Source organism: Lithobates pipiens, unplaced genomic scaffold, assembly GCF_037356315.1.
Source record: "Lithobates pipiens isolate NorthernLeopardFrog02 unplaced genomic scaffold, aLitPip1_a1.2 Scaffold_10, whole genome shotgun sequence".
Taxonomy (NCBI): Eukaryota; Metazoa; Chordata; class Amphibia; order Anura; family Ranidae; genus Lithobates; species Lithobates pipiens.
This window is the reverse complement of record NW_027507686.1, coordinates 6575708-6600677: the sequence shown is the minus strand read 5'-3', so window position 1 is coordinate 6600677 and position 24970 is coordinate 6575708. Positions and strand designations below refer to the sequence as shown.

Below are 24970 nucleotides of genomic sequence, written 5' to 3'. Positions count from 1 at the left end.
ATTTACGTATACTCATCCTGGTGTGTTATCTTTGTGAATTCAGCCCGAAGATAATCGGGAAAAGCTTCATTGGACAATCTTAGCCATGTGGCTATAATTTTCCAATCTTATTGGACAGTTGAATGCTTGGTATGACCGATCTGCTTTACTTTTTATACGCAGCGACGCCGGACTTCCGAGAAATCCGATCGTTTGTGGAGAACAAATCGGAGAGTCTCACTAGGGTGAAGCCCGTTGACCTACTGAAATACAACCGTAGGGCGCTCACCCGCGTCTATCCCAAAGGGCCGCGGGTGGACTCCTCCAACTACGATCCACTGAGACTCTGGCTGTGCGGTGTCCAGATGGTGGCTCTGAACTACCAGACTCCAGGTAAGCACCCCCGACAGGATTTATGTACAGCGAATGAATTCTTGGGTTATCTTCTCTGTAGGGGGCGATGTGCCAGCTGTTCATAAGCAGGGCTGCATTTCTGTATTGCCAAAAGAGCCCTGGCATTTGGCGGGGTACTGTCCCTTGCAGCTCTGCTACCCTGGGCCATGGTCTGAGCAATGATCTTTTTTTTGTCCTGGTGAACCCCAAAACCCAACCCCTAGACAAGAAGGACATTTCCTGGGCTCTAATGCCGCGTACACACGACCGGACTTTCCGTCGGACAATCCGATCGTGTGTGGGCTAAACCGATCGTTCTTCGTTATAAAAGTCCGACGGACTTAGAAATAGAACATGTTTCAAATCTGTCCGACGGACTCAATTCCTATCGGGAAAACCGTTCGTCTGTGTGCTGGTCCGATGGACCAAATACGACGCTAGGGCAGCTATTGGCTACTGGCTATTGATCTTCCTTTTTTAGTCCCGTCTTCCGTCATCGCGTTCCAAACGAACGGACTTTCGACCGGACTTAGTCAGTTCGTGTGTGGGCAAGTCCGTTCGTTTGGAAAGTCCGCCAGAAATCCGCTGAAAGGTCCGCCAGTCGCGGCACTCGCTAGTGAAGAAACGGAGGGGGGCGTTTCTTCATAGAACATGTGCCGATGACATCATCGTCGCAGTCAGGGCCGTCTTTAATATTGATTGGACCCTGGGCAAAACTTTTCTTGGGGCCCCCCCCCCCCCCATGCAGTTTTGCTCTCCACCTGCTCATACAATAAATAGCAGCTAGACTCAAAATCAGTTTACTGTATCAGATCAGACAGCTATCGCAATTGGTTGCCAGAGGTTACAGTGTATCATTACCGCTCACTGACTGGTTGCTAAAGGTTACAGTGTATCATTACCGCTCACTGACTGGTTGCTAGAGGCTACAGCACACATTACAGCTCACTTGTTAGTTGCTAGAGGTTACAGCACATGATTTCTGCTTGTTGATTGAGGTTACAGCACATGATTTCTGCTTGTTGATTGGTTGCTAGAGATTACTGTGGATATGACCTCCGGGGGGGCATGATATACATATCAATGCCACCGGCCATTGCTATTTACATATGAATGCCATCATTATTTACATAAACATGCTGGTAATTTACATGTAAACACAGGGTCTACAGGTGAGTCACCTGTACACAACAATAGGGCAGAGCTGGGCAACATTAGTAGCAGCACTTCACACTGAGATATTGGGACCTAGCACAGGACTAAAACCTCAAGGGGTGAGGGAATTTAAACCAGGATAGTTGGCAAGTATGAGGCAGCTGCTTTGGGCCCCACAACAATGACAGGGCCCAGGGCAGCTGCCCCTTTTGGCCTGCCTTAAAAACGGCCCTGGGCACAGTACAAAGTAAATATCTCCTGAATGGCGCACGTTTGATGCAGAGAAAGGAGATTGAGGACACGTCCCTCAACCTCCATCTCTGCAGCCTTGGCACAGAATGAAAGGACAGGAATAGCTCCGTACAGAGCTCCCTGTTCATTTACAAACTGCCGGTGGGAGAGGGGAGGGGGAACCCGGCAGTGCTGCGGGGATGAGGGGGTCCAGGGGATCACTAAGGGACCCGATCATAGCAGGAGGTGGATAGGAGGGGCGGCGGAGCAGCATGAAAAGCTGCAGGAGGAAAAAGGAGGGCATCAGTTTCTCTGCATGCTACCCCTCCCCCCCCTCCTATCCAGGTGTACAGGGGGCCTCAGGGGCCCCCTGGAGCATGGGGCCAGGTTGCAATTTGAGCCCCTGTATGTACACCCCTGACCCCAGCATTTATATCCACACAGGTAGCCCAGATGCCTTAATCCAATCACCATAGAATAGAATGTGTCAAGGCCGAAGTTGATTGTCCAAGAGCATAGAGGACAACTGGTTGGCAAAGGCCTCAAAGAATCCCATTACTGGACATGAGTGGGGGCCTTCAACACCATTTCCCTTCCATATCTAATGCCATTATAACGTTTCTACTTCAACAATTTAATAAATCACACCTTCATCCGTGTGAATTGAAAGATTGACACCTGTGCAGACTTCCTGACACCTAGGTTGGACCATCCTAGGTGTCGGGAAGTCTGCACAGGTGTCAATCTTTTCTGGATGGTCAATCCTTCTTGGATGGTCTCTGGTTTGTGCTGGACTGACTGACTGACAGTTGATGGTCGCGGGTGGGCAAGGAGGAAGAAGTCCCTTCCAGTAGGTTGTGCCCAAAGGCGAAGGTAGTGGCGAAGGTAGTGTTGGACCTTCTTGGAGGCTTGGGCTGCTTCCTTTTCAATGTGGCCATATGGTCGTTTCAACGAGAAGTCTTGGGTAGGACAGAAGGAAGGCCCAGTGTCCAGAAAACTGCAACTTTGATGTATGGTTCATAAGATGTTTATTAAAAGTATAATCATGTACATCAAGCCAACATGTTTCGGGGGAATGGACGCTCTCTTCTTCAGGGTGGAAAGCAGAGTGCCGGCCAGGCATGTAGAGGCAGCCTCTGCATCAAAGACCAGCACTCTGCTATTCTGCTTTCAGCCCTGAAGAAGAGGGCGTCCAATCTCCCGAAACACGTTGGGTAGGAGCTAAAAATATCTTCAGTCTTACAGAACAAGTCCAGTTGAATGTGACTAACCACTACATACTGTCTCAAAGACACTATTGCAACATAATAATGTGTCCGATTTTTTTGCTGTCATAGACCGGTACATGCAGATAAACCAATCCTTGTTCTCTTTCAATGGACGTTGTGGATACATCTTGCAGCCGGAGTGTATGAGGCAGGATTCCTATGACCCGAGTGACTCAAGGAAAATTGGGCAGATAGTGCTGACCATTAAGGTAGGTGACGGTGGGCACGTTCAGGCTTGAATAAGTGAACATGTGACTTTTTTGGTTTCAAATGTCCCCGTCTGTAAAATGTATGGACACAAATGTAGAAAAAAATATTGTGGCGTCAGTCACTAACCTGGCTTTGTTTATAAACAAAGCCACGTGACAACGCTCACTCACCATACCGTAAGTAGGGCTGAGCCGAAGACAGATCTACAAAAACCTCTTCCTCTCCAACTTTATTACATGAGTGGCAAGGGATTGAGTAGTTTACAGAAGGAATGTCTAATATATTACAGTGCCTTGAAAAAGTATTCATACCCCTTGAAATGTTCCACATTTTGTCATGTTACAACCAAAAACATAAATGTATTTTATTGGGATTTTATGTGATAGACCAACACAAAGTGTCACATAATTGTGAAGTGGAAGGAAAATGATAAATGATACAAATAAATATGTGAAAAGTGTGGGGGAGGGGCATTTGTATGGCACCCCCCGGAGTCAATACTTTGTAGAACCCCCTTTCTCTACAAGTCTTTTTGGGGGTGTCTCTACCAGCTTTGCACATCTAGAGAGGACATTTCTGCCCATTCTTCTTCTTTGTAAAATATCTCAAGCTCTGTCAGATTGGATGGAGAGCGTCTGTGATCAGCAATTTTCAAGTCTTGCCACAGATTCTCAATGGGATTTAGGTCTGGACTGTGACTGGGCCATTCTAACACATGAATATGCTTTGATGTAAACCATTCCATTGTAGCTCTGGCTGGATGTTTCGGGTCGTTGGAAGGGGAACCTCCGCCCCGGTCTCAAGTCTTTTGCCGACTCTAAAAGGTTTTCTTCTAAGATTGTCCTGTATTTGTCTCCATCCATCTTCCCATCAACTCTGACCAGCTTCCCTGTCCCTTCTGAAGAAAAATGGTGTGTTCAGGGGGATGGGCGGTGTTAGTTTTCCCCACACATAGCGTTTTACTTTTAGGCCAAAAAGTCGAATTTTGGTCTCCTCTGACCAGATCACCTTCTTCCACATGTTTGCTGCCCCCTCCCCCACATGGCTTCTCACAAACTACAAACAGGACTTCTTATGACTTTCTTTCTCCAATGTCTTTCTTCTTGTCACTCTTCCATAAAGGGCAGATTTGTGGAGAGACGACTAATAGTTGTCCTGTGGACAGATTCTCCCCCCTGAGCTGTGGATCTCTGCAGTTCCTCCAGAGTTACCATGGACCTCTTGGCTCTTCTCTGATGAATGCTCTCCTTGCCCGGCCCGGTCAGTTTAGGTGGACGGACATGTCTTGGTAGGTTTGCATTTGTGCCATACTCTTTCCATTTTCCGATGATGGATTGAACAGAGCTCTGTGAAATGTTCAAAGCTTGGGAGATTTTATTATAACCTGACCCTGCTTTATACTTCTCCACAACTTTATCCCTGACCTGTCTGGTGTGTTCCTTGGCCTTCATGATGCTGTTTGTTCACTAAGGTTCTCTAACAAACCCCAGAGGGCTTCACAGAACATCAATATTTATACTGATATTAAATTAAACACAGGTGGACTCTATTTACCAATAAGGTGACTTCCAAAGACATGCAGGTAGGTTAATTGGCTTCTGTCCAAAATTGGCCCCTAGTATATGAATGGGGACCTTGGATTGTGGGCTCCTTGAGGGTAGGGACCGATGTGAGTGTGCAATGTACAGGGATAGGGACAATTGTAGACACTCACTCAGGTTGAACTGGATGGACTGGTGTCTGTATTTAACCGTACTAACTATGAAACTATGAAGGCAATTGCTTCCACTAGATTTTAGTTAGGGGTATCAGAGTAAAGGGGGCTGAATACAAATGCCCCCTCCCCCCCCCCACACTTTTCACATATTTATTTGTAAAAAAAATTGAAACTCATTTATCATTTTCCTTCCGCTTCACAATTATGTGCCACTTTGTGTTGGTCTATCACATAAAATCCCAATAAAATCCGTTTACGTTTTTGGTTGTAACGTGACAAAATGTGGAAAATTTCAAGGTGTATGAATACTTTTTCAAGGCACTGTAGTTCACATGCATGGAAATGACAAAGATGCAACATTTTTTGGCAGGATTAACAGGTATCTTCTGTACTTGCTTGCTTAGTTTGTGAAAAGAACACTAATGCAGACACCACATCTGAGGACTGGTGGGGCACAATAGTTTACATTTGTTGTCCTTGGGTTTAGATATCCTTTAAAGGCTCATTTCGATGAGGGCCAATCAGTTGTTGTGCTGTAAATTCCAAGCCTGATTGCAAACATTAAATAGCACGATATAGAATTTTGCTTGCGGGAGTAACAAAAATGGTATTTGGTATTGCAGGTTATAGGCGCTCGTCATTTGCCGAAGCCTGGCCGGGGTATCGCCTGTCCTTTCGTGGAGTTGGAGGTTTGTGGAGGAGAATACGATAATAATAAGTTCAGGACCAGCGTAGTGAGTAAGTATTAGACTTCACAATTACAGCAGATGACCCTAAATGTACAACGACAAATATCTTCTCTCTACAAACCGTATGGCCCAGTCTTCTTTCTCTAAAACCAAAATGGACATGCCATTGCCAGAGTTTGTTGCCTATATAGAAAAAGAACAGAGGGGGCACAATCCTGGTGCAATTAACCTGGATTTCAATATTAAAAGCTAAAATACGTAGAGTTAAGTCATCTTTTAATGGCACATCAAAGTTAATCTGTGGATGCAGCAACAGCATTAAGTCCAACAGTCCTTGGCCAGCAGCGGGACTCAAGGATAGAAGCGTCAACTAGCGATCTGTGGTAGCTTTCATAGTTCAGATTTGGTAAGCGTGTGACATCCTTGGTTGCTTCAGGGAGAGAAGCACTCCTGCACCACGTTCAGGGCTTTACCCCTTTCTTAGACCTGTGAGGCTTGAGAAAGGGGTAAAGCCCAGAAACACGTCACCAAGCAAAGTTTCCAGGGAGCACCCAGAACATCAAAGATGTCCTCACAGGCTTAGGAAAGAGGTAGAACCACGAGATGCATCAACAAGCAAAGTTTCCAGGAAGCACGTCTCTCTCCTCAAGGCCACCCATAAAATCAAGGATGTCCTCACAGGCTTAGGAAAGAGGTAGAACCAGGAGATGCATCACCAAGCAATGTTTCCAGGAAGCACTTGTCTCGCCGAGGCCACCCAGGAAATTGAGGACGTCCTTCAAGGCTTGAGAAAGGGGTAAAGCCCAGAAACACATCACCAAGCAAAGTTTCCAGGCCACCCAGGACATCAAAGATGTCCTCACAGGCTTAGGAAAGAGGTAGAACCACGAGATGCATCAACAAGCAAAGTTTCCAGGAAGCACGTCTCTCTCCTCAAGGCCACCCATAAAATAAAGGATGTCCTCACAGGCTTAGGAAAGAGGTAGAACCACGAGATGAATCAACAAGCAAAGTTTCCAGGAAGCACGTCTCTCTCCTCAAGGCCACCCATAAAATCAAGGATGTCCTCACAGGCTTAGGAAAGAGGTAGAACCAGGAGATGCATCACCATCAATGTTTCCAGGAAGCACTTGTCTCGCCGAGGCCACCCAGGAAATCGAGGACGTCCTTCAAGGCTTGAGAAAGGGGTAGAGCCTTGGAAAGCATCACCAAGCAAAGTTTTCAGGAAGTACTTTTCTACCTAAGGCCATCCAGGAAGCCTAGGATGCCCTCACAGGGTTGAGAAAGGGGTGGACCCAGAAACACATCACCAAGCAAAGTTTCCGGGAAGCGCTTCTCTCCCAGAGACCACCCAGTAAACCGAGGATGTCCTCACAGGCTTAAGGAAGGGGTAGAGCCCCGAAACGCATCACAAAGCAAAGTTTCCAGGAAGCACTTCTCTCTCTGAAACCACCCAGGAAGCCGAGGATGCCCTCACAGGGTTGAGAAAGGGGTAGAGCCCCAAATCGCATCACCAAGCAAAGTTTCCAGGAAGCACTTCTCTCCCGGGGGCCACTCGGGAAGTTTAGAATGCGCTCACAGGCTTGAGAAAGGGGTAGAGCTCCAAAATGTATCACTAAGCAGAGTTTTCAGGGAGCACCTCTCTCCTCAAGGCCACCCAAAAAAATCAAGGATGCTCATAGGCGTAAGAAATAGGTGGAACCATGAGACGCATCACCAAGCAAAGTTTCCAGGAAGAACTTCACTCTCGGAGGCCACCCAGGAAGCCAAAGGTGCCCTCACAGGCTTGAGAAAGGGGTAGGACCCTGAAATACCTCTCCCCATAGCCACCCAGTCTACTGCTTGCCAAATCTGAGCAGGTCCCATGCTGTCAATGCTATTGTCAGCTGACACTCTACCTGACTCAGACCCAACCTCTCCTTTTATTTCAGTCCACCACAGATATGTTGGGTGTTCAGCCTACGTTGGTTGTTGCATAGAGGTACAAAAGGATAAGAGGGTAATCAGTGGGAGGTTTGGCGTCTCCATTGCTTTATCATAAATGTCAAAGAAAATAAAGTTCCTGTTGGTTCAGAGGATCAGGGCAATGAATCCAGTGAAGGAAGACTCTGGACAGGCAGAATTGTGTCTGGAACGATGGACAAGCTCTGATTAGCATCAGCGGAGACCAAACCGTTCGCTGCCTCCAATGTGGAGTCACTGATTGACAATGTGGGGTTACCTTTGGCCCCAAAATCATGGAGGGAATACCTAGCGTCCTTGTCCTCCCCTCCTGTTCTTCCATTCTTTCCCCTTCCCCCTTCCACATCTTTATTTTAGGTCCCCCTTTTCTCTGCTGGAGGAGCAATATGGTTGCCTATATCACCTTGGGGAATTCTAAGATACTTTCTGCCTACGATTTTGCGAAATGTATTGTTGTTTTTTATTATGCTTCTTAGGTTTTAGCAGCAATTACTTCTCAAACTAGAGTAGACTGGTGTCCTTCAACATTCTCCAGTATTAATATTGTGTTCCTCTGTCTCCTTTTAGACGATAACGGTCTAAATCCCGTGTGGACCACCGTTCAGCAGCAGGCCATGTTCGAGATCCGTGAACCAAACTTGGCTTTTCTGAGGTTTGCCGTGTATGAAGAGGACATGTTCAGTGACCCCAACTTTTTAGCTCAAAATACTTTCCCAATTAGAGGATTAAAAACAGGTACAAACCTGTGGCTAGATGTTTAGTGCTGTCTGTATCCATGGGGGTGGGCAGGGAGGTTCAGAGTCAGGGGTGGTGGTGAGGGGTGTAGTGGTAGGGGCGCTGGGTGGCAGGGAGGTTCAGAGTCAGGGGTGGTGGTGAGGGGTGTAGTGGTAGGGACGCTGGGTGGCAGGGAAGTTCAGAGTCAGGGGTGGTGGTGAGGGGTGTAGTGGTAGGGGCGCTGGGTGGCAGGGAGGTTCAGAGTCAGGGGTGGTGGTGTGGAGTACAATGGTAGGGGCGCTGGGTGGCAGGGAGGTTCAGAGTCAGGGGTGGTGGTGAGGGGTACAGTGGTAGGGGCACTGGGTGGCAGGGAGGTTCAGTCAGGGATGGTGGTGAGGGGTTTAGTGGTAGGGGAGCTGGGTGTCAGGGAAGTTCAGAGTCAGGGGTGGTGGTGAGGGGTGTAGTTGTAGGGGCGCTGGGTGGCAGGGAGGTTCAGAGTCAGGGGTGGTGGTGAGGAGTACAATGGTAGGGGCGCTGGGTGGCAGGGAGGTTCAGAGTCAGGGGTGGTGGTGAGGGGTACAGTGGGAGGGGCACTGGGTGGCAGGGAGGTTGAGTCAGGGATGGTGGTGAGGGATGTAGTGGTAGGGCCTCTGGGTGGCAGGGAAGTTCAGAGTCAGGGGTGGTGGTGAGGGGTGTAGTTGTAGGGGCGCTGGGTGGCAGGGAGGTTCAGAGTCAGGGGTGGTGGTGAGGAGTACAATGGTAGGGGCGCTGGGTGGCAGGGAGGTTCAGAGTCAGGGGTGGTGGTGAGGGGTACAGTGGGAGGGGCACTGGGTGGCAGGGAGGTTGAGTCAGGGGTGGTGGTGAGGGGTGTAGCGGTAGGGGCGCTGGGTGGCAGGGAAGTTCAGAGTCAGGGGTGGTGGTGAGGGGTGTAATGGTAGGGGCGCTGGGTGGCAGGGAGGTTCAGAGTCAGGGGTGGTGGTGAGGAGTGTAGAGGTAGGGCCTCTGGTTGGCAGGGAAGTTCAGAGTCAGGGGTGGTGGTGAAGGGTACAGTGGTAGGGGCGCTGGGTGGCAGGGAGGTTCAGAGTCAGGGGTGTTGGTGAGGGGTACAGTGGGAGGGGCACTGGGTGGCAGGGAGGTTGAGTCAGGGATGGTGGTGAGGGATGTAGTGGTAGGGCCTCTGGGTGGCAGGGAAGTTCAGAGTCAGGGGTGGTGGTGAGGGGTGTAGTTGTAGGGGCGCTGGGTGGCAGGGAGGTTCAGAGTCAGGGGTGGTGGTGAGGGGTACAGTGGGAGGGGCACTGGGTGGCAGGGAGGTTAAATCAGGGGTGGTGGTGAGGGGTGTAGCGGTAGGGGCGCTGGGTGGCAGGGAAGTTCAGAGTCAGGGGTGGTGGTGAGGGGTACAGTGGTAGGGGCGCTGGGTGGCAGGGAGGTTGAGTCAGGGGTGGCGGTGAGGGGTGTAGCGGTAGGGGTGCTGGGTGGCAGGGAAGTTCAGAGTCAGGGGTGGTGGTGAGGGGTGCAGTGATAGGGGCACTGGGTGGCAGGGAGGTTGAGTCAGGGGTGGTGGTGAGGGGTGCAGTGATAGGGGTGCTGGGTGGCAGGGAGGTTGAGTCAGGGGTGGTGGTGAGGGGTGCAGTGATAGGGGCACTGGGTGGCAGGGAGGTTGAGTCAGGGGTGGTGGTGAGGGGTGCAGTGATAGGGGTGCTGGGTGGCAGGGAGGTTGAGTTAGGGGTGGTGGTGAGGGGTGTAGTGATAGGGGTGCTGGGTGGCAGGGAGGTTGAGTCAGGGTGGTGGTGAGGGGTACAGTGGATTGGGCGCTGGGTGGCAGGGAGGTTCAGAGTCAGGGGTGGTGGTGAGGGGTGTAGTGATAGGGGTGTTGGGTGGCAGGGAAGTTCAGAGTCAGGGGTGGTGGTGAGGGGTGTAGTGATAGGGGTGTTGGGTGGCAGGGAAGTTCAGAGTCAGGGGTGGTGGTGAGGGGTACAGTGGATTGGGCGTTGGGTGGCAGGGAGGTCCAGAGTCAGGGTACAGTGGTAGGAGCGGTGTGAAAGCAACCTGAGAGGTTCATCTAAGCAGAACAAGGATAGTAAGAGAAGAGAGGAAGAGATAATAGATCATAATAATTCTGATCGCGTCTTCCAGGATATCGATCGGTTCCCTTGAAGAACGGTTATGGTGAAAATATAGAGTTGGCGTCACTTCTGGTTCATTGCCAACTAAAGAAAGATCTGGTGAGTACATAGAATGCCATTTTTGGAGGATGGGTGTGCAGGATGGGTCCTCGTGTATTGAGGGTGAATAAAGTGGACCTGTCATCATACATATTCCTTCATGTTGGGTGAATTCAGGCCAAGTAATGTGTAACTTTTTAGGCCCCCCAGTTACAAATTCCAAATCGCGGAAAAACACACAATGCCTGTTTAGGTGCCAATGGCACCCCAATTGCGATGCGATTTTGTGGCAATCGTTGCGCAACAAAACTAGTGCGAATCATGGCAAAAACGTGTCTTACAGCGCACCTGGGCTGAAATTTGGTCTCTGAAATGCTTTGCCGTGACAAAACGTGCGTGGGGCATCCCCACCAGAGCGTCCCTTACATCAAATTCCCCCTTTATATTAGAGTCCCCATCAGAGTCCCCTTATATCAGAGTTAGAGATCTCAAATTTTCCACAATTTTTAAGCCATGGGGAAAAATATTTTTTCCCTGTTTTTTTTTTTTTCTGGAAAAATTAGAAATTTTTGAAAAAAAAAAAAAAAAAAAAATCAATGTGGAGTAGTTTTACAAATTGAAAGTAATTCTGTTACATTGGGAAGGTGAAATGAATATAAAAGTTTTATTTTTTAAATAAAATAAAATAAAATATTCAGTAAATACACTAAACTTGTTTTAAAATGTTTTTTTTTTTTATTACAAATGGAATAACAAGGACTGTATATGATAAGAGCATTTCACCTGAACATGAGAACAGGTACCCCCCCCCCTCCCCCCCCTTCTCAAAATAATATGAATCTTCAGTTACTGACAATGCTGATCCAGAAGTATATACAGAGCCTTGAAAAAGTATTCATACCCCCTGAAATGTTCCACATGTTGTCATGTTACAACCAAAAACATAAACGGATTTTATTGGGATTTTATGTGATGGACCAACACAAAGTGTCACATAATTGTGAAGTGGAAGGAAAATGATAAATGATACAAATAAATATGTGAAAAGTGTGGGGGGGGGGGAGGGGCATTTGCATGGCACCCCCCGGAGTCAATACTTTGTAGAACCCCCTTTCTCTACAAGTCTTTTTGGGATGTCTCTACCAGCTTTGCACATCTAGAGAGGACATTTCTGCCCATTCTTCTTCTTTGTAAAATATCTCAAGCTCTGTCAGATTGGATGGAGAGCGTCTGTGATCAGCAATTTTCAAGTCTTGCCACAGATTCTCAATGGGATTTAGGTCTGGACTGTGACTGGCCCATTCTAACCCATGAATATGCTTTGATGTAAACCATTCCATTGTAGCTCTGGCTGGATGTTTCGGGTCGTTTTCCTGCTGGAAGGGGAACCTCCGCCCCGATCTCAAGTCTTTTGCCGACTCCAACAGGTTTTCTTCTAAGATTGTCCTGTATTTGTCTCCATCCATCTTCCCATCAACTCTGACCAGCTTCCCTGTCCCTGCTGAAGAAAAACCATCCCCACCACATGATGCTGCCACCACCATGTCTCACGGTGGGGATGGTGTGTTCAGGGGGATGGGCGGTGTTAGTTTCCCCCACACATAGCGTTTTGCTTGAATTTTGGTCTCCTCTGACCAGATCACCTTCTTCCACATGTTTGCTGCCCCCTCCCCCACATGGCTTCTCACAAACTACAAACAGGACTTCTTATGACTTTCTTTCTCCAATGTCTTTCTTCTTGTCACTCTTCCATAAAGGGCAGATTTGTGGAGAGACGACTAATAGTTGTCCTGTGGACAGATTCTCCCCCCTGAGCTGTGGATCTCTGCAGCTCCTCCAGAGTTACCATGGACCTCTAGGCTCTTCTCTGATGAATGCTCTCCTTGCCCGGCCCGGTCAGTTTAGGTGTCTTGGTAGGTTTGCAGTTGTGCCATACTTTTTCCATGTTCCGATAATGGATTGAACAGAGCTCCGTGAGATGTTCAAAGTTCGGGAGATTTTTCTTATAACCTAACCCTGCTTTATACTTCTCCACAACTTTATCCCCGACCTGTCTGGTGTGTTCCTTGGCCTTCATGTTGCGGTTTGTTCACTGAGGTTCTCTAACCTATGAGGGCTTCACACAACAGCTGTATTCATACTGAGAATAAATTACACACAGGTGGACTCCATTTACTAATTAGGTGACTTCTGAAGGCGATTGGTTCCACTAGATCAGGGATATGCATTTAGCGGACCTCAAAGTCCCATCGTGCCTCTGGGTCTCATGCTTGTGGCTGTCAGAGTCTTGCTGTGGCTCATGGGAAATATAGTTCTGCAACAGCTGGAGGTCCGCTAATCGCATATCCCTGCACTAGATTTTAGTTAGGGGTATCAGAGTAAAGGGGGCTGAATACAAATGTTCCCCCCACACTTTTCATATATTTATTTGTAAAAAATGTTGGAAACTATAATTTTCCTTCCACTTCACAATTATGTGACACTTTGTGTTGGTCTATCTCATAAAATCCCAATAAAAATTTCAAGGGGGTATGAATATTTTTTCAAGGCGCTGTACATCAGAATCCCTCTAGTCACTGTTTGATTGAGGATCTAAAGTTTAAAAAATTTGGCAAAAATCAACTATTTCCATGGGGTGTGCCATTCACACGACTCTATTGCCCCGTACACACGATCGGGTTTTCTGCCAACAAAACCGTGGATTTTTGTTCGAAGGTTGTTGGCTCCAACTTGTCTTGCATACACACGGTCACACAAATGTTGGCCAACAATTATGAACATGGTGACGTTTGAGCCGAGAAAAAGGAAGTCCAATAGCCGGTGCAGCTCCTTCTGCTTGATTCCGAGCATGCGTGAACTTTTGTGCGACGGACTTGTGTGCACACAATCGGGCTCATGGGACACTCTGATGTAAGGGGGCTGGTGATGTGACACTCTGATGTAAGAGGGCTGGTGATGGGACACTCTGATGTAAGGAGTACTGATGTGACACTCTGATGTAAGGGGGCTGCTGATGGGACACTCTAATGTAAGGGGGTGGTGATGGGAAACTTTGATGTAAGGGGGCTGCCGATGGGACACTCTGATGTAAGGGGGCTGCCGATGGGACACTCTGGTGTAAGGGGGTGCTGATGGGACACTCTGATGTAAGGGGGCTGCCGATGGGACACTCTGGTGTAAGGGGGTGCTGATGGGACACTCTGATGTAAGGGGGCTGCTCATGGGACACTCTGATGTAAGGGGGCTGCTCATGGGACACTCCGATGTAAAGGGGCTGCTCATGGGACACTCCGATGTAAGGGGGCTGCTGATGGGACATTCTGATGTAAGGGGGCTGCTCATGGGACACTCTGATGTAGGGGGGCTGCTGATGGGACACTCTGATGTAAGGGGGCTGCTCATGGAACAATCTGATGTAAGGGGGCTGCTGATGGGACACTCTATTGTAAGTGGCTGGTGATGGGACACTCAAAATGTAAGTGGGCCGGTCTGGATGAAGTCCAGGGCCAAATTTCTGTCCCAGTCCAGCCCTGGCCAAAGGGTGGCGGTAAAGAGCAGAAAAACCACGTGATTTGTTGAAAGTTCTTGGCCAACGCCCTTTGTACAAAAATCCACAGGAAAGTTTGAACAAAGTCCGATCGTGTGTATGAGGCTTTACCTATAACTTCAAAGGCTCCCCCTACAATTGTCTGCACGCCCTTGGTACAAAACAAGATGACATCATCAGATCGGTGGTTTTGGCGCGCGGTCCTAGCCATGGTTTAATTCCAGCGCTGTCAGCCAAAGATGAAGTTGGGTTACGTAGTTATAATTCTGCTGTACATTGGTTTTTTTTTGTTTCCCCCAGGCGGCCATCTATCTTCCCTAACGCCTTTCCAAATCTCGCAAAAAACAAGACGTTTGGTTCTGTAGGAGGCGGTTCCCCCGAAAAACATTTGCCTGGATCTACGGCGGAGCGTGAAATTTTTATTTTTTTTACGGCCGCTACGGATCCAGACTCCCTGCCAATGTAATCTGAATGCAAAATTAAAAGCCGCCATCCATCTGTTGTGTGACTTGAAAACTCCTCTATAAAGGCTTATCATTTAATGGCGGGTCTGCTGTGATAGAAGGCACATCTGCAGGCACTTAGACGGGGAGCGGGAGATGATGACGGGCCCCGCAGATGGCTCCGCTCCGGAATTTTCCGGGGCTCGGTGCAGAAATCTGTTTAAGGCACTAAGTAAGCCTAAATTACACTTCTGATTATGTTGTCACTTAGGAAAATTGACTCATTTTTTTAAAGAATAGTCTTCTTCTCCCCCCACCCCTCGTGATAATGGATGGGTTTTTCTCATTCTCAATTTTTGTTTTGTTCAGCGACTGCTGCTCTGTAATCGCAGGGCAGCGGCTCATTCAGAAGTGTCATGTAGAGAGTAAAAAAGAAAGAAAGAAGAAAAAAAAAAAGCTCAGTCTCTTTGGGCTTTGTCAGCAAAACCACATTGTTATTTAAGAACAAAAAAAAATTGTTACAATCACAGCGGTAAAAAGAAACGCTCCTACAATTCCCACAGTTCTAAATGCTATTTATTCAAAGAGGGATTTCATTTTTAGCTGCTGTGTGTGTCCACTACGACCCTGCGAGCCACAGTGCCCCCAGCGAGTGGTCCAGGTCCTGACACCTACAGAGATTTTATAGAAATCAGACGCTACCCCCCCCCCCCCCCCCCCCGATCGAGCAGAGTGCTTGCTTATCACCATCATCATCATCATCTCCACTAATATACACTGCTGGGGTCCCAAACTTTCTGAACAAATGGCCAGTTTACTGTCCAGGAGGCTTAAGAAGGGTCAGACTGTGGCCAGTGGGGTTAAAAAAAAAACGCCCTGGTGCCAGTGGGCATAAACAGTGCCCCATCATTGGTTTTAATGGGAGGAATCGTGCCCCATTGTTTGTGTTTAACCACCTCAATACAGGGCACTTACACCCCCTTCCTGACCAGACCAATTTTCAGCTTTCAGCGCTCTTACAGTTTGGATGACAATTACTCAGTCATCCAACACTGTACCCATATGAAACTTGCGTCCTTTTTTCCCACACAAATAGAGCTTTCTTTTAGTGGTATTTAATCACTAGTGGGTTTTTTATTTTTTGTGCTATAAATAAAATAAAACGTAAATTTTGTGAAAAAAATGCCTTTTTCTTTGTTTCTGTCATAAATTTTTGCTAATTAGTCATTTTTCTTCATAAATTTTTCACCAAAATTTATACTGCTACCTATCTTTGGTAAAAATAACCCACATCAGTGTATATTATTTGGTGTTTGTGAAAGTTATAGAGTCTACAAACTATGGTGCCAATCGCTGAAAATTGATCACTTCTGATCAGGCCTTCAGTACATCAGGTGTACCTCATTTCTTGAGACACTAACAAGTCAGGAAAGTACAAATACCCCCCAAATGACCCCTTTTTAGAAAGTAGACATTCCAAGGTATTAAGTAAGTAGCATGGTGAGTTTTTTTAAGTTGTCATTTTTTCCCACAATTCTTTGCAAAATGAAGATTTTTTTTTGTTTTTTTATTTATTTTTTTACAAAATTGTCATATTATCAGGTTATTTCTCACACACAGCATATGCATACAACAAATTACACCCCAAAATACATTCTGCTACTCTTCCCGAGTACGGCGATACCACATGTGTGAGACTTTTACACAGCCTGGCCACATACAGAGCACCAACATTGATGTAGTACCTTCAGATGTTCTACGAGCAAAAATTACGCATCTTATTTCACAGCCACCTATTACACTTTTGAAGGCCCTGGAGTACCAGGACAATGGAATTTCCCATAAAATGACCCCATTTTGGAAAGCAAACACCCCAAAGTATATTCTATGAGGCATAATGAGTCTTTTGAGCGGTTCATTTTTTTCCAGAAGTTTTTGGAATATGTGAAAAAAAATGAAAACACATTTTTTTTTTTTTTTTACACAAAGTTGTCAATTTATAAGATATTTCTAACACATAGCATGTATATAGCAAAAATTACACCCAAAAACACATTCTGCTACTCTTCCCGAGTACGGCAATACCACATGTGTGAGACTTTTACACAGCCTGGCCACATACAGAGCACCAACATTGATGTAGTACCTTCAGACGTTCTACGAGCAAAAATGACGCATCTCATTTCACAACCACCTATTACACTTTTGAAGGCCCTGGAGTACCAGGACAATGGAATTGCCCATAAAATGACCCCATTTTGGAAAGCAAACACACCAACGTATAATCTGTGAGGCATAATGAGTCTTTTGAACAGTTCATTTTTTTCCAGAAGTTTTTGGAATATGTGTAAAAAAATGAAAACGCATTTTTTTTTACACAAAGTTGTCAATTTATAGGATATTTCTAACACATAGCATGTATATAGCAAAAATTACACCCCAAAACACATTCTGCTACTCTTCCCGAGTATGGCGATACCACATGTGTAGGACTTTTACACAGCCTGGCCACATAGAGAGGCTGAACATTGAAGTAGTACCTTCAGGCGTTTTAGGAGCATAAATTACACATCTCATTTCATTCCTACCCATCACACTTTTGAAGGTCCTGGAGCACCAGGACAGTGCAATTACCCACAAAATGACCCCATTTTGGAAAGCAAACACCCCAACGTATATTCTATGAGGCATGTGCTGCAAATAGGTACTCGGGTACTTTGATGGGCTGCAGATAGGTACTCTGGTACTCTGATGGGCTGGTGACAGGTACTCGGGTACTCTGATGGCCTGGTGACTGGTATTTGGGTACTCTGAAGGGCAGTGATAGGTACTCAGGTACTCATATGGACTGTGACAGGTACTCGGGTATTAAGATGAACTGTGACAGCTACTCTGATGGGCTGTGACAGGTACTCGGGTACTCTGATGGACTGTGGTGACAGGTCCTCTTTATTGGGGGGGTGGGGGCAATCAGTGTGATTGGTGTACACTGTAAGCGGTAACAAGATGTTACCGCAATCTCATCCTCACACCGTGATGGGCTGAGAAACGATCGATGGTGTGAGTGGGAGGAATGGTGCCCCATCATTGGTGTCAGTGGGAGGAATAGTGCCCCATCATTGGTGTCAGTGGGAGGAATAGTGCCCCATCATTGGTGTCAGTGGGAGGAATAGTGCCCCATCATATCAGTGGAAGGAATATTGCCCCATCATTGGTGTCAGTGGGATATATAGTGCCCCATCATTGGTATCAGTGGGACGAATAGTGCCCCATCATTGGTATCAATGGGAGGAATAGTGACCCGTCATTGGTGTCAGTGAGAGGGATATTGCCTCATCATTGGTATCAGTGGGAGGAATAGTGGCCCATCATTGGTGTCACTGGGAGGAATAGTGCCCCATCATTAGTGCCAGTGGGAGTAATAGTGCCCCATCGTTGGTATTAGTGGGAGGAATAGTGCCCCATCATTGGTGTCAGTAAACAGTGCCCCATCATTGGTATTAGTGGGCAGAATAGTGCCCATAATTGGTATCAATGGGAGGAATAGTGCCCCATCATTGGTATCAGTGGGAGGTATATTGCCCCATCATTGGTATCAGTGGGAGGAATAGTGCCCCATCATTAGTGCCAGTGGGAGGAATAGTGCCCATCATTGGTATTAGTGGGAGGAATAGTGCCCCATCATTGGTGTCAGTGAGAGTAAACAGTGCCCCATCATTGGTATCAGTGGGAGGAATAGTGCCCCATTGTTGGTGTCAGTGGGAGGAATAGTGCCCCATCATTTGTGTCAGTGGATGGCATGGTACCCCAAGGCAGGGGCGTAACTATAGGGGGTGCAGCAGTCGCGACCGCAACCGGGCCCTGTGATGCAGGGGGCCCATGCAGCCCCTTCTACATATGGCCGGCAGCAGCATAGGCAGCTAGGAGTACCAGTGCACCATGCACACGGGTGGTGGAGGTGGAGAGTGACTATCAGAGCTCCATGCTCGACTATCGCACTGGCTGCTCTTTAGTTGTGCATTCCCCGCATGACCTGTGTCCTCGGCCGCGCCTCAGAGTACCCCTCTCCTGCTCCATACATTGCCGCTCAGTCCAATGTCTGTTCTCCCCAGCCAGAGTCTGCCCCCCCCCCCCCCGAGTCCGGCCCACACTGCACTGCATACTTCTCCCAGGTAAACAAACTTTAAGCACACAGATGCAGTGCAGCCCTGGGAGATATGCTGATCGCCCGTCCAGCACACTGGATGGAGCCCAGGCCAACATGGATGAGTGTGCAGCCTACAGCTTGGTCATGGTGAGTGAGAGGACCCCATCCCCCACACACCATTACATACCCCCTCCATCTCCCCCTGGGGACAGGGACCCCTTCTCACGTGGGGACAGGGACCCCCATCTCCCCTGGGGACAGGGACAGGGACCCCTTCTCACCTGGGGGCAGTAACTTCATCTGCCCTGGAGAAAAGGACCTCATCTCTTCTGGGGACGGGGACCCCATCCTGCCTAGGGACAATGGCGGCACCTAAAAATAAAATAAAAAACGAATAAAAAAAAACTACTGATGCCAGTGGTGGAACTACAGGGCTCACAAAGGTCCTACCTGTGACCACGCCCGGAGTTCCACCTCGGAGGGAAGGGCCCTGGCTGGGGTTCAGGGAGGCCCTTCATGGTTTCTTGCATCGGGGCCCTGAAGGTTCTAGTTACGCCACTGCCCCAAGGGCCAGATAAAGGCAAGCAAAGCACCACATCCGGCCTCTTGGGCCGCAGTTTGGAGACCCCTGATATACTGTCTATAACGCACGAGAAGTTGTCTTTACGATGATGCCGTGAAGCCTTTCTGCATAGAACCTCATCTAATGAATATGTACATTAAAAATCTGGGGACCCCCAGAAATGTGTGTTGAGCCCCCGTTGTACACCAGGGATATGACGGACGGGCCTTGACCAACTGCGGATAATGATGTCACCACTGTCTCCTTAGGGCAATGAAGAAGGCTTGTACACTTCCTCGGGAGATCTTCGGCGGCGGGCAGCCCAAAATAACGAGGTCTCTTTGTACGACACCCACGACAACATTAGAGCTCCCAGCAGAGAAGCCATGGGGCGACAGCCGATGAATGACATCAGGACAATCCCAGATCCTCGGAGGTACGCCCCAACAATCATTTCATTCCTGACTTCTCTTATCTGTTCGTAAAAAATGACTCGGCACACACTAAAGTAACCAAAAGTAAAAAGTTTACTAGAAATGTGTACAATTTTTACATTTGAGTTTTATGGGTTGTGAGGTCCTAAGGTCCCCGCTGGCTTGGTACATCACCAGTGGTGAGATCTCCTTACCAAAAATCTTGGCTCTGCTACCCACTCTGGGCAGTCTCAGTCCTTCTCCTGCATTCTGTGAGATGTGAGAACCCCTCATGATGGAAGCAGATGGTTGGACTGGGAACTCAGGCATGGAAATCACGTAACTGGAATTCATTAAGGGTTGTAAAAAAAAAAAAAAAAAAAGGAGGGCGATTCTGACCTCTACGCAAAAACCTGAAATCCTAGTTTTTAAAGACCCGTCCTTTTGTAAGTGAAACAAGGTAATGGAGATCGGCCAACCACGGGTAGACCTTAAAGCGATGCCGTCACTAAAATCAATATGTGAAATAAAGAAGACCTTGAATACTGATGATTTCCACCGCCCCCCACCCCCACTGCCATTGTAGTGAAGAGGAAGTGCCGGGTAAAGAATTTTCAGATTTCGATACTTCCGGGAGTGTCGATTTTTCTTGTCTCCTGCTGCGCGCTTTGGTTGGATCCGCTGGCCTCTTTCTTACTGCTGTGTTTTGTGGTGATGTGACAGTCGGTAGAAGGAACCACGGAGCACAGAAGGTGACCAGTAAATCGACACTCTTGGACAGGGCTGGACTGGGACAGAAATTTGGCCCTGGACTTCATCCAGACCGGCCCACTTACATTTTGAGTGTCCCATTAGCACTCCCTTACATCAGAGTGTCCCATCACCAGCCCCCTTACATCAGAGTGTCCCATTGCCAGCCCCCTTACATCAGAGTGTCCCATCGGCAGCCCCCTTACATCAAAGTGTCCCATGAGCAACCCCTTACATCAGAGTGTCCCATCAGCAGCCCCTTACATCAAAGTGTCCCATGAGCAACCCCTTACATCAAAGTGTCCCATGAGCAACCCCTTACATCAGAGTGTCCCATCAGCAGCCCCTTACATCAGAGTGTCCCATCAGCAGCCCCCTTACATCAGAGTGTCCCATCACCAGCCCCCTTACATCAGAGTGCCCCATCAGCAGCCCCTTACATCAGAGTGTCCCATCAGCACCCCCTTACATCAGAGTGCCCCATCAGCAGCCCCTTACATCAGAGTGTCCCATCACCAGCCCCCTTACATCAGAGTGTCCCATCACCAGCCCCCTTACATCAGAGTGTCCCATCACCAGCCCCCTTACAACAGAGTGTCCCATCAGCACCCCCCTTACATCAGAGTGTCCCATTGCCAGCCCCCTTACATCAGAGTGTCCCATCACCAGCCCCCTTACAACAGAGTGTCCCATCAGCACCCCCTTACATCAGAGTGTCCCATCGGCAGCCCCCTTACATCAGAGTGTCCCATGAGCAGCCCCCTTACATCAGAGCATCCCATCAGCACCCCCTTACATCAGAGTGTCCCATGAGCACCCCCTTACATCAGAGTGTCCCATCAGCAGCCCCTTACATCAGAGTGTCCCATCAGCAGCCCCCTTACATCAGAGTGTCCCATCACCAGCCCCCTTACATCAGAGTGCCCCATCAGCAGCCCCTTACATCAGAGTGTCCCATCAGCACCCCCTTACATCAGAGTGTCCCATGAGCACCCCCTTACATCACAGTGTCCCATGAGCAGCCCCCTTACATCAGAGTGTCCCATGAGCAGCCCCCTCACATCAGAGTGTCCCATCAGCAGTCCCCTTACATCAGAGTGTCCCATCACCAGCCCCCTTACATCAGAGTTCCCCATCAGCAGCCCCTTACATCAGAGTGTCCCATGAGCACCCCCTTACATCAGAGTGTCCCATGAGCAGCCCCCTTACATCAGAGTGTCCCATGAGCAGCCCCCTTACATCAGAGTGTCCTATCACCAGCCCCCTTACATCAGAGTTGCCCACTGAGCCATCGGCCCACCGGGAAACTCCCGGTAGTCCCAATGGCCAGTACATGCCTGCTCTTGGAAGTGCCAGATCCTCCAGATTCTTTAGTTGGCTTTTTCTCTTTCCTAAAGCAAAATTCACAGGAGCTGGGAGTACTCCATGGCTTTGTTGAGGGAACACCTTCACACATTGATTGTCGTGACCGAGTTGCTTTACAAGGTGGTGGCAACTCATGTTAACCTTTTGTGGAGCATGCTGGACCTAGTGGTCCAATGGGTGTCATAGAGTCATGGGCTGTACAAGCATGTGTTTTCATTGGTGGTGGTGTCTCTTCTTCACAGGTGTCCTACTGACGTGTTGTAGCACTAAGACTCATTGCTGTCCTTAGTCATAGTCTGTGTTTTTTTGTGGTCATATTTCTCTTTTGTCTTCTTGGTGTTGTGGTTCACGATCTAGTATAGTCCTAGTTGGTGGTGGCCATTGAGTTCTCTGTTTTGCACTTGGTTCTCAAAAGAGTTGGCTTCTGTCTGTGGTTGTCGGTGATTCATGTGACATTTATTAACCTACTGTGTTTTCTTACTCTAGATGAGGGCTCGTTATCACTAATAAATAATATCAATAATATGCTATATGGCCAAAGGATCTTGGACAACTGACCACACCTACCTAGGTGGCAAAAAGTGAGAACGCCCCTCCAAATAATTGAATTCAGTTGTTCCCAGTAAAGGGTATTCAAGTAAAGTAAAGTTCAGTTGTTCCCAGTAAAGTCATTTTAGACAATGTGCACTACTAACCTTGTGGTAATAGTTTGGTGAAGGCCCAAATCCGTTCCACCAAGACTGTACCCCTGTGCACAAAGCCAGCTCCATAAAGACATGAGTTCAGTGTGGAGGAACTCACAGAGCCCTCAACAACTGGATGAATTGGAATACCAATTTCCGAGCCAGATCTTCTCATCCAACATCAGTACCTGGCCCAGGGGCGGACTGACAACTCATGGGGCCCCCGGGCAATAGGAGATTATGGGGCCCCCGGACAATAGGAGATTATGAGGCCCCCGGACAATAGGAGATTATGAGGCCCCCAGGCAATAGGAGATTATGGGGCCCCCAGGCAATAGGAGATTATGGGGCCCCCGGACAATAGGAGATTATGAGGCCCCAGGGCAATAGAAGATTATGGGGCCCCCAGGCAATAGATTATGGGGCCACACAGTATACACACACGCATACAGTATACACACACAGACACAAATACACACACACACACAGTGTACACACACAGAATACACATACACACAAAGTTACTGGAGAGGCGGGGCAGCTATAATCTTGGGATTTTTTTTAAAAAACACAGATTTTTACATACTGTCCCTGGTTTTATTGAGGATGGCAAATCTGATGGGGCCCCTTAGTGGCATGAGGGCCTCGGGCAGTGCCCGAGTGCCCGAATGGTCAGTCCGCCCCTGACCTGGCCTCACAATAGTTCTTTGGGATGAATAGGCTCAAATTATCACAGACGCCCTCCAGGAGAGCCTTTCTAGGAGAGTGAAGGCTGTTTAGCCGCAAAGAGGGTCAACTCCATATTAATGTACATTATTTTGGAATGGGATGTCCAACAAGCTCATATAGGTGTGATGGTCAAGGGTCCAACAAGCTCATAAAGGGGTGATGCCCAGGGGTCCAACAAGCTTATATAGATGTGATGATCTGGAGTCCAACAAGCCCATATAGATGTGATGATCTGGGGTCCAACAAGTTCATGTAGGTGTAATGGTCAGGGGTCCAACAAGTTCATATAGGTGTAATGATCTGGGGTCCAACAAGTTCATATAGGTGTAATGGTCAGGGTTCCAGCAAGTTCATATAGGTGTGATGATCTGGGGTCCAACAAGTTCATATAGGTGTAATGGTCAGGGGTCCAGCAAGTTCATATAGGTGTGATGGGGTCCAACAAAATCACATGGGTGTGATGGTCAGGTGTCCAACAAGCTCATATGGGTGTGATGGTCAGGAGTCCTACAAGTTTATATGGGTGCAATGGTCAGGAGTCCAATAAAGCTCATATGGGTGTGATGGTCAGGGTTCCTACAAGTTTATATGGGTGTGATGGTCAGGAGTCCAATAAAGCTCATATGGGTGTGATGGTCAGGTGTCCAAAAAGCTAATGTGGGTGCGATGGTCAGGGATTCAACAACCTCATACAGGTATGATGGTCAGGTGTCCAACAAGCTCATGTGGGTGCGATGGTCAGAGATCCAACAAGCTCATATAGGTGTGTTGGTTAGGTGTTCAACAAGCTCATGTGGGTGTGAAGGTCAGGAGTCCAACAAGCTCATGTGGGTGCGATGGTCAGAGATCCAACAAGCTCATATAGGTGTGTTGGTCAGGTGTTCAACAAGCTCATGTGGGTGTGAAGGTCAGGAGTCCAACAAGCTCATGTGGGTGTGAAGGTCAGGAGTCCAACAAGCTCATATGAGTTTGATGGTCAGGTGTCCAAAATGCCCATATAGGTGTGATGGTCAGGTGTCCATCAAGCTTGTATGGGTGCGATGATCAAGGGTCCAACAAGCTTATATGGGTGTGATGGTCATGTGTCCAACAAGCACCTATGGGTGCAATGGTCAAGGGTCCAACAAGCTCATATAGGTGTGATGGTCAGGGGTCCAACAAGCATATATGGTTGCGATGGTCAGGTGTCTACAAAGCCCATATGAGTGTGATGGTCAGGTGTCCAACAAGCTTGTATGGGTGCGATGGTCAGGGGTCCAACAAGCTCATATAGGTGTGATGGTCAGGTGTCCAACATGCTCATATGGGTGTGAGGGTCAGGGGTCCAACAAGCTAATGTGGGTTGCTATGGTCAGGTGTCCAAAAAGCCCATATCAGTGTGGTGGTCAGGTGTCCAAAAATCTTGTATGGGTGCGATGGTCAAGTGTACAACAAGCTTATATGGGTGCAATGATCGGGTGTCCAACAAGCCCATATGGGTGTGATGGTCAGGTGTCTACAGACTTCTGACTATATAGTGTATCTCTCCTATATGTACAGATTGTCTTTGAAAGGTAAACCTAAATCCTAATCCTAATAGTGAAAGTTACACTATAATTGAATATAAAAAAAAAAGCCTTGAGGTGGAACTCTGGGCAAAATCAAAAAATGACCTATATGACAGTCTGTCACATAGCAGTCTTTGTTTTTCCGAGCCCCCTTCCCCCATAAAATAGTTGTATTACCTGTTGATCCTGCCAGAAAGTCTGTTACTGTGTAATAATATCCTTAACAGGCGAAGCTGCGCAGCAAAAGTAATTTACCGAGCGTCTCATTAGTATGTAGCCAGCTGTGTTTCGCAAAAAAGACAGA

At 48.0% G+C, this 24970-nt stretch overlaps 1 protein-coding gene across 3 annotated transcripts in view; it reads left to right on the top strand.

Annotated features, from left to right (window-relative positions):
- Positions 1-24970, top strand: part of PLCG2 (phospholipase C gamma 2) — a 232807-nt gene that overhangs the window by 177618 nt on the left and 30219 nt on the right. For all 3 annotated transcript variants that reach the window (XM_077451313.1, XM_077451297.1, XM_077451305.1), the window contains exons 27-32: positions 163-372; positions 3096-3235; positions 5577-5691; positions 8172-8339; positions 10452-10540; positions 19449-19615. In XM_077451313.1, coding sequence (XP_077307439.1) covers positions 163-372; positions 3096-3235; positions 5577-5691; positions 8172-8339; positions 10452-10540; positions 19449-19615 — 889 coding nt within the window. The remainder of the gene's footprint in view (positions 1-162; positions 373-3095; positions 3236-5576; positions 5692-8171; positions 8340-10451; positions 10541-19448; positions 19616-24970) is intronic.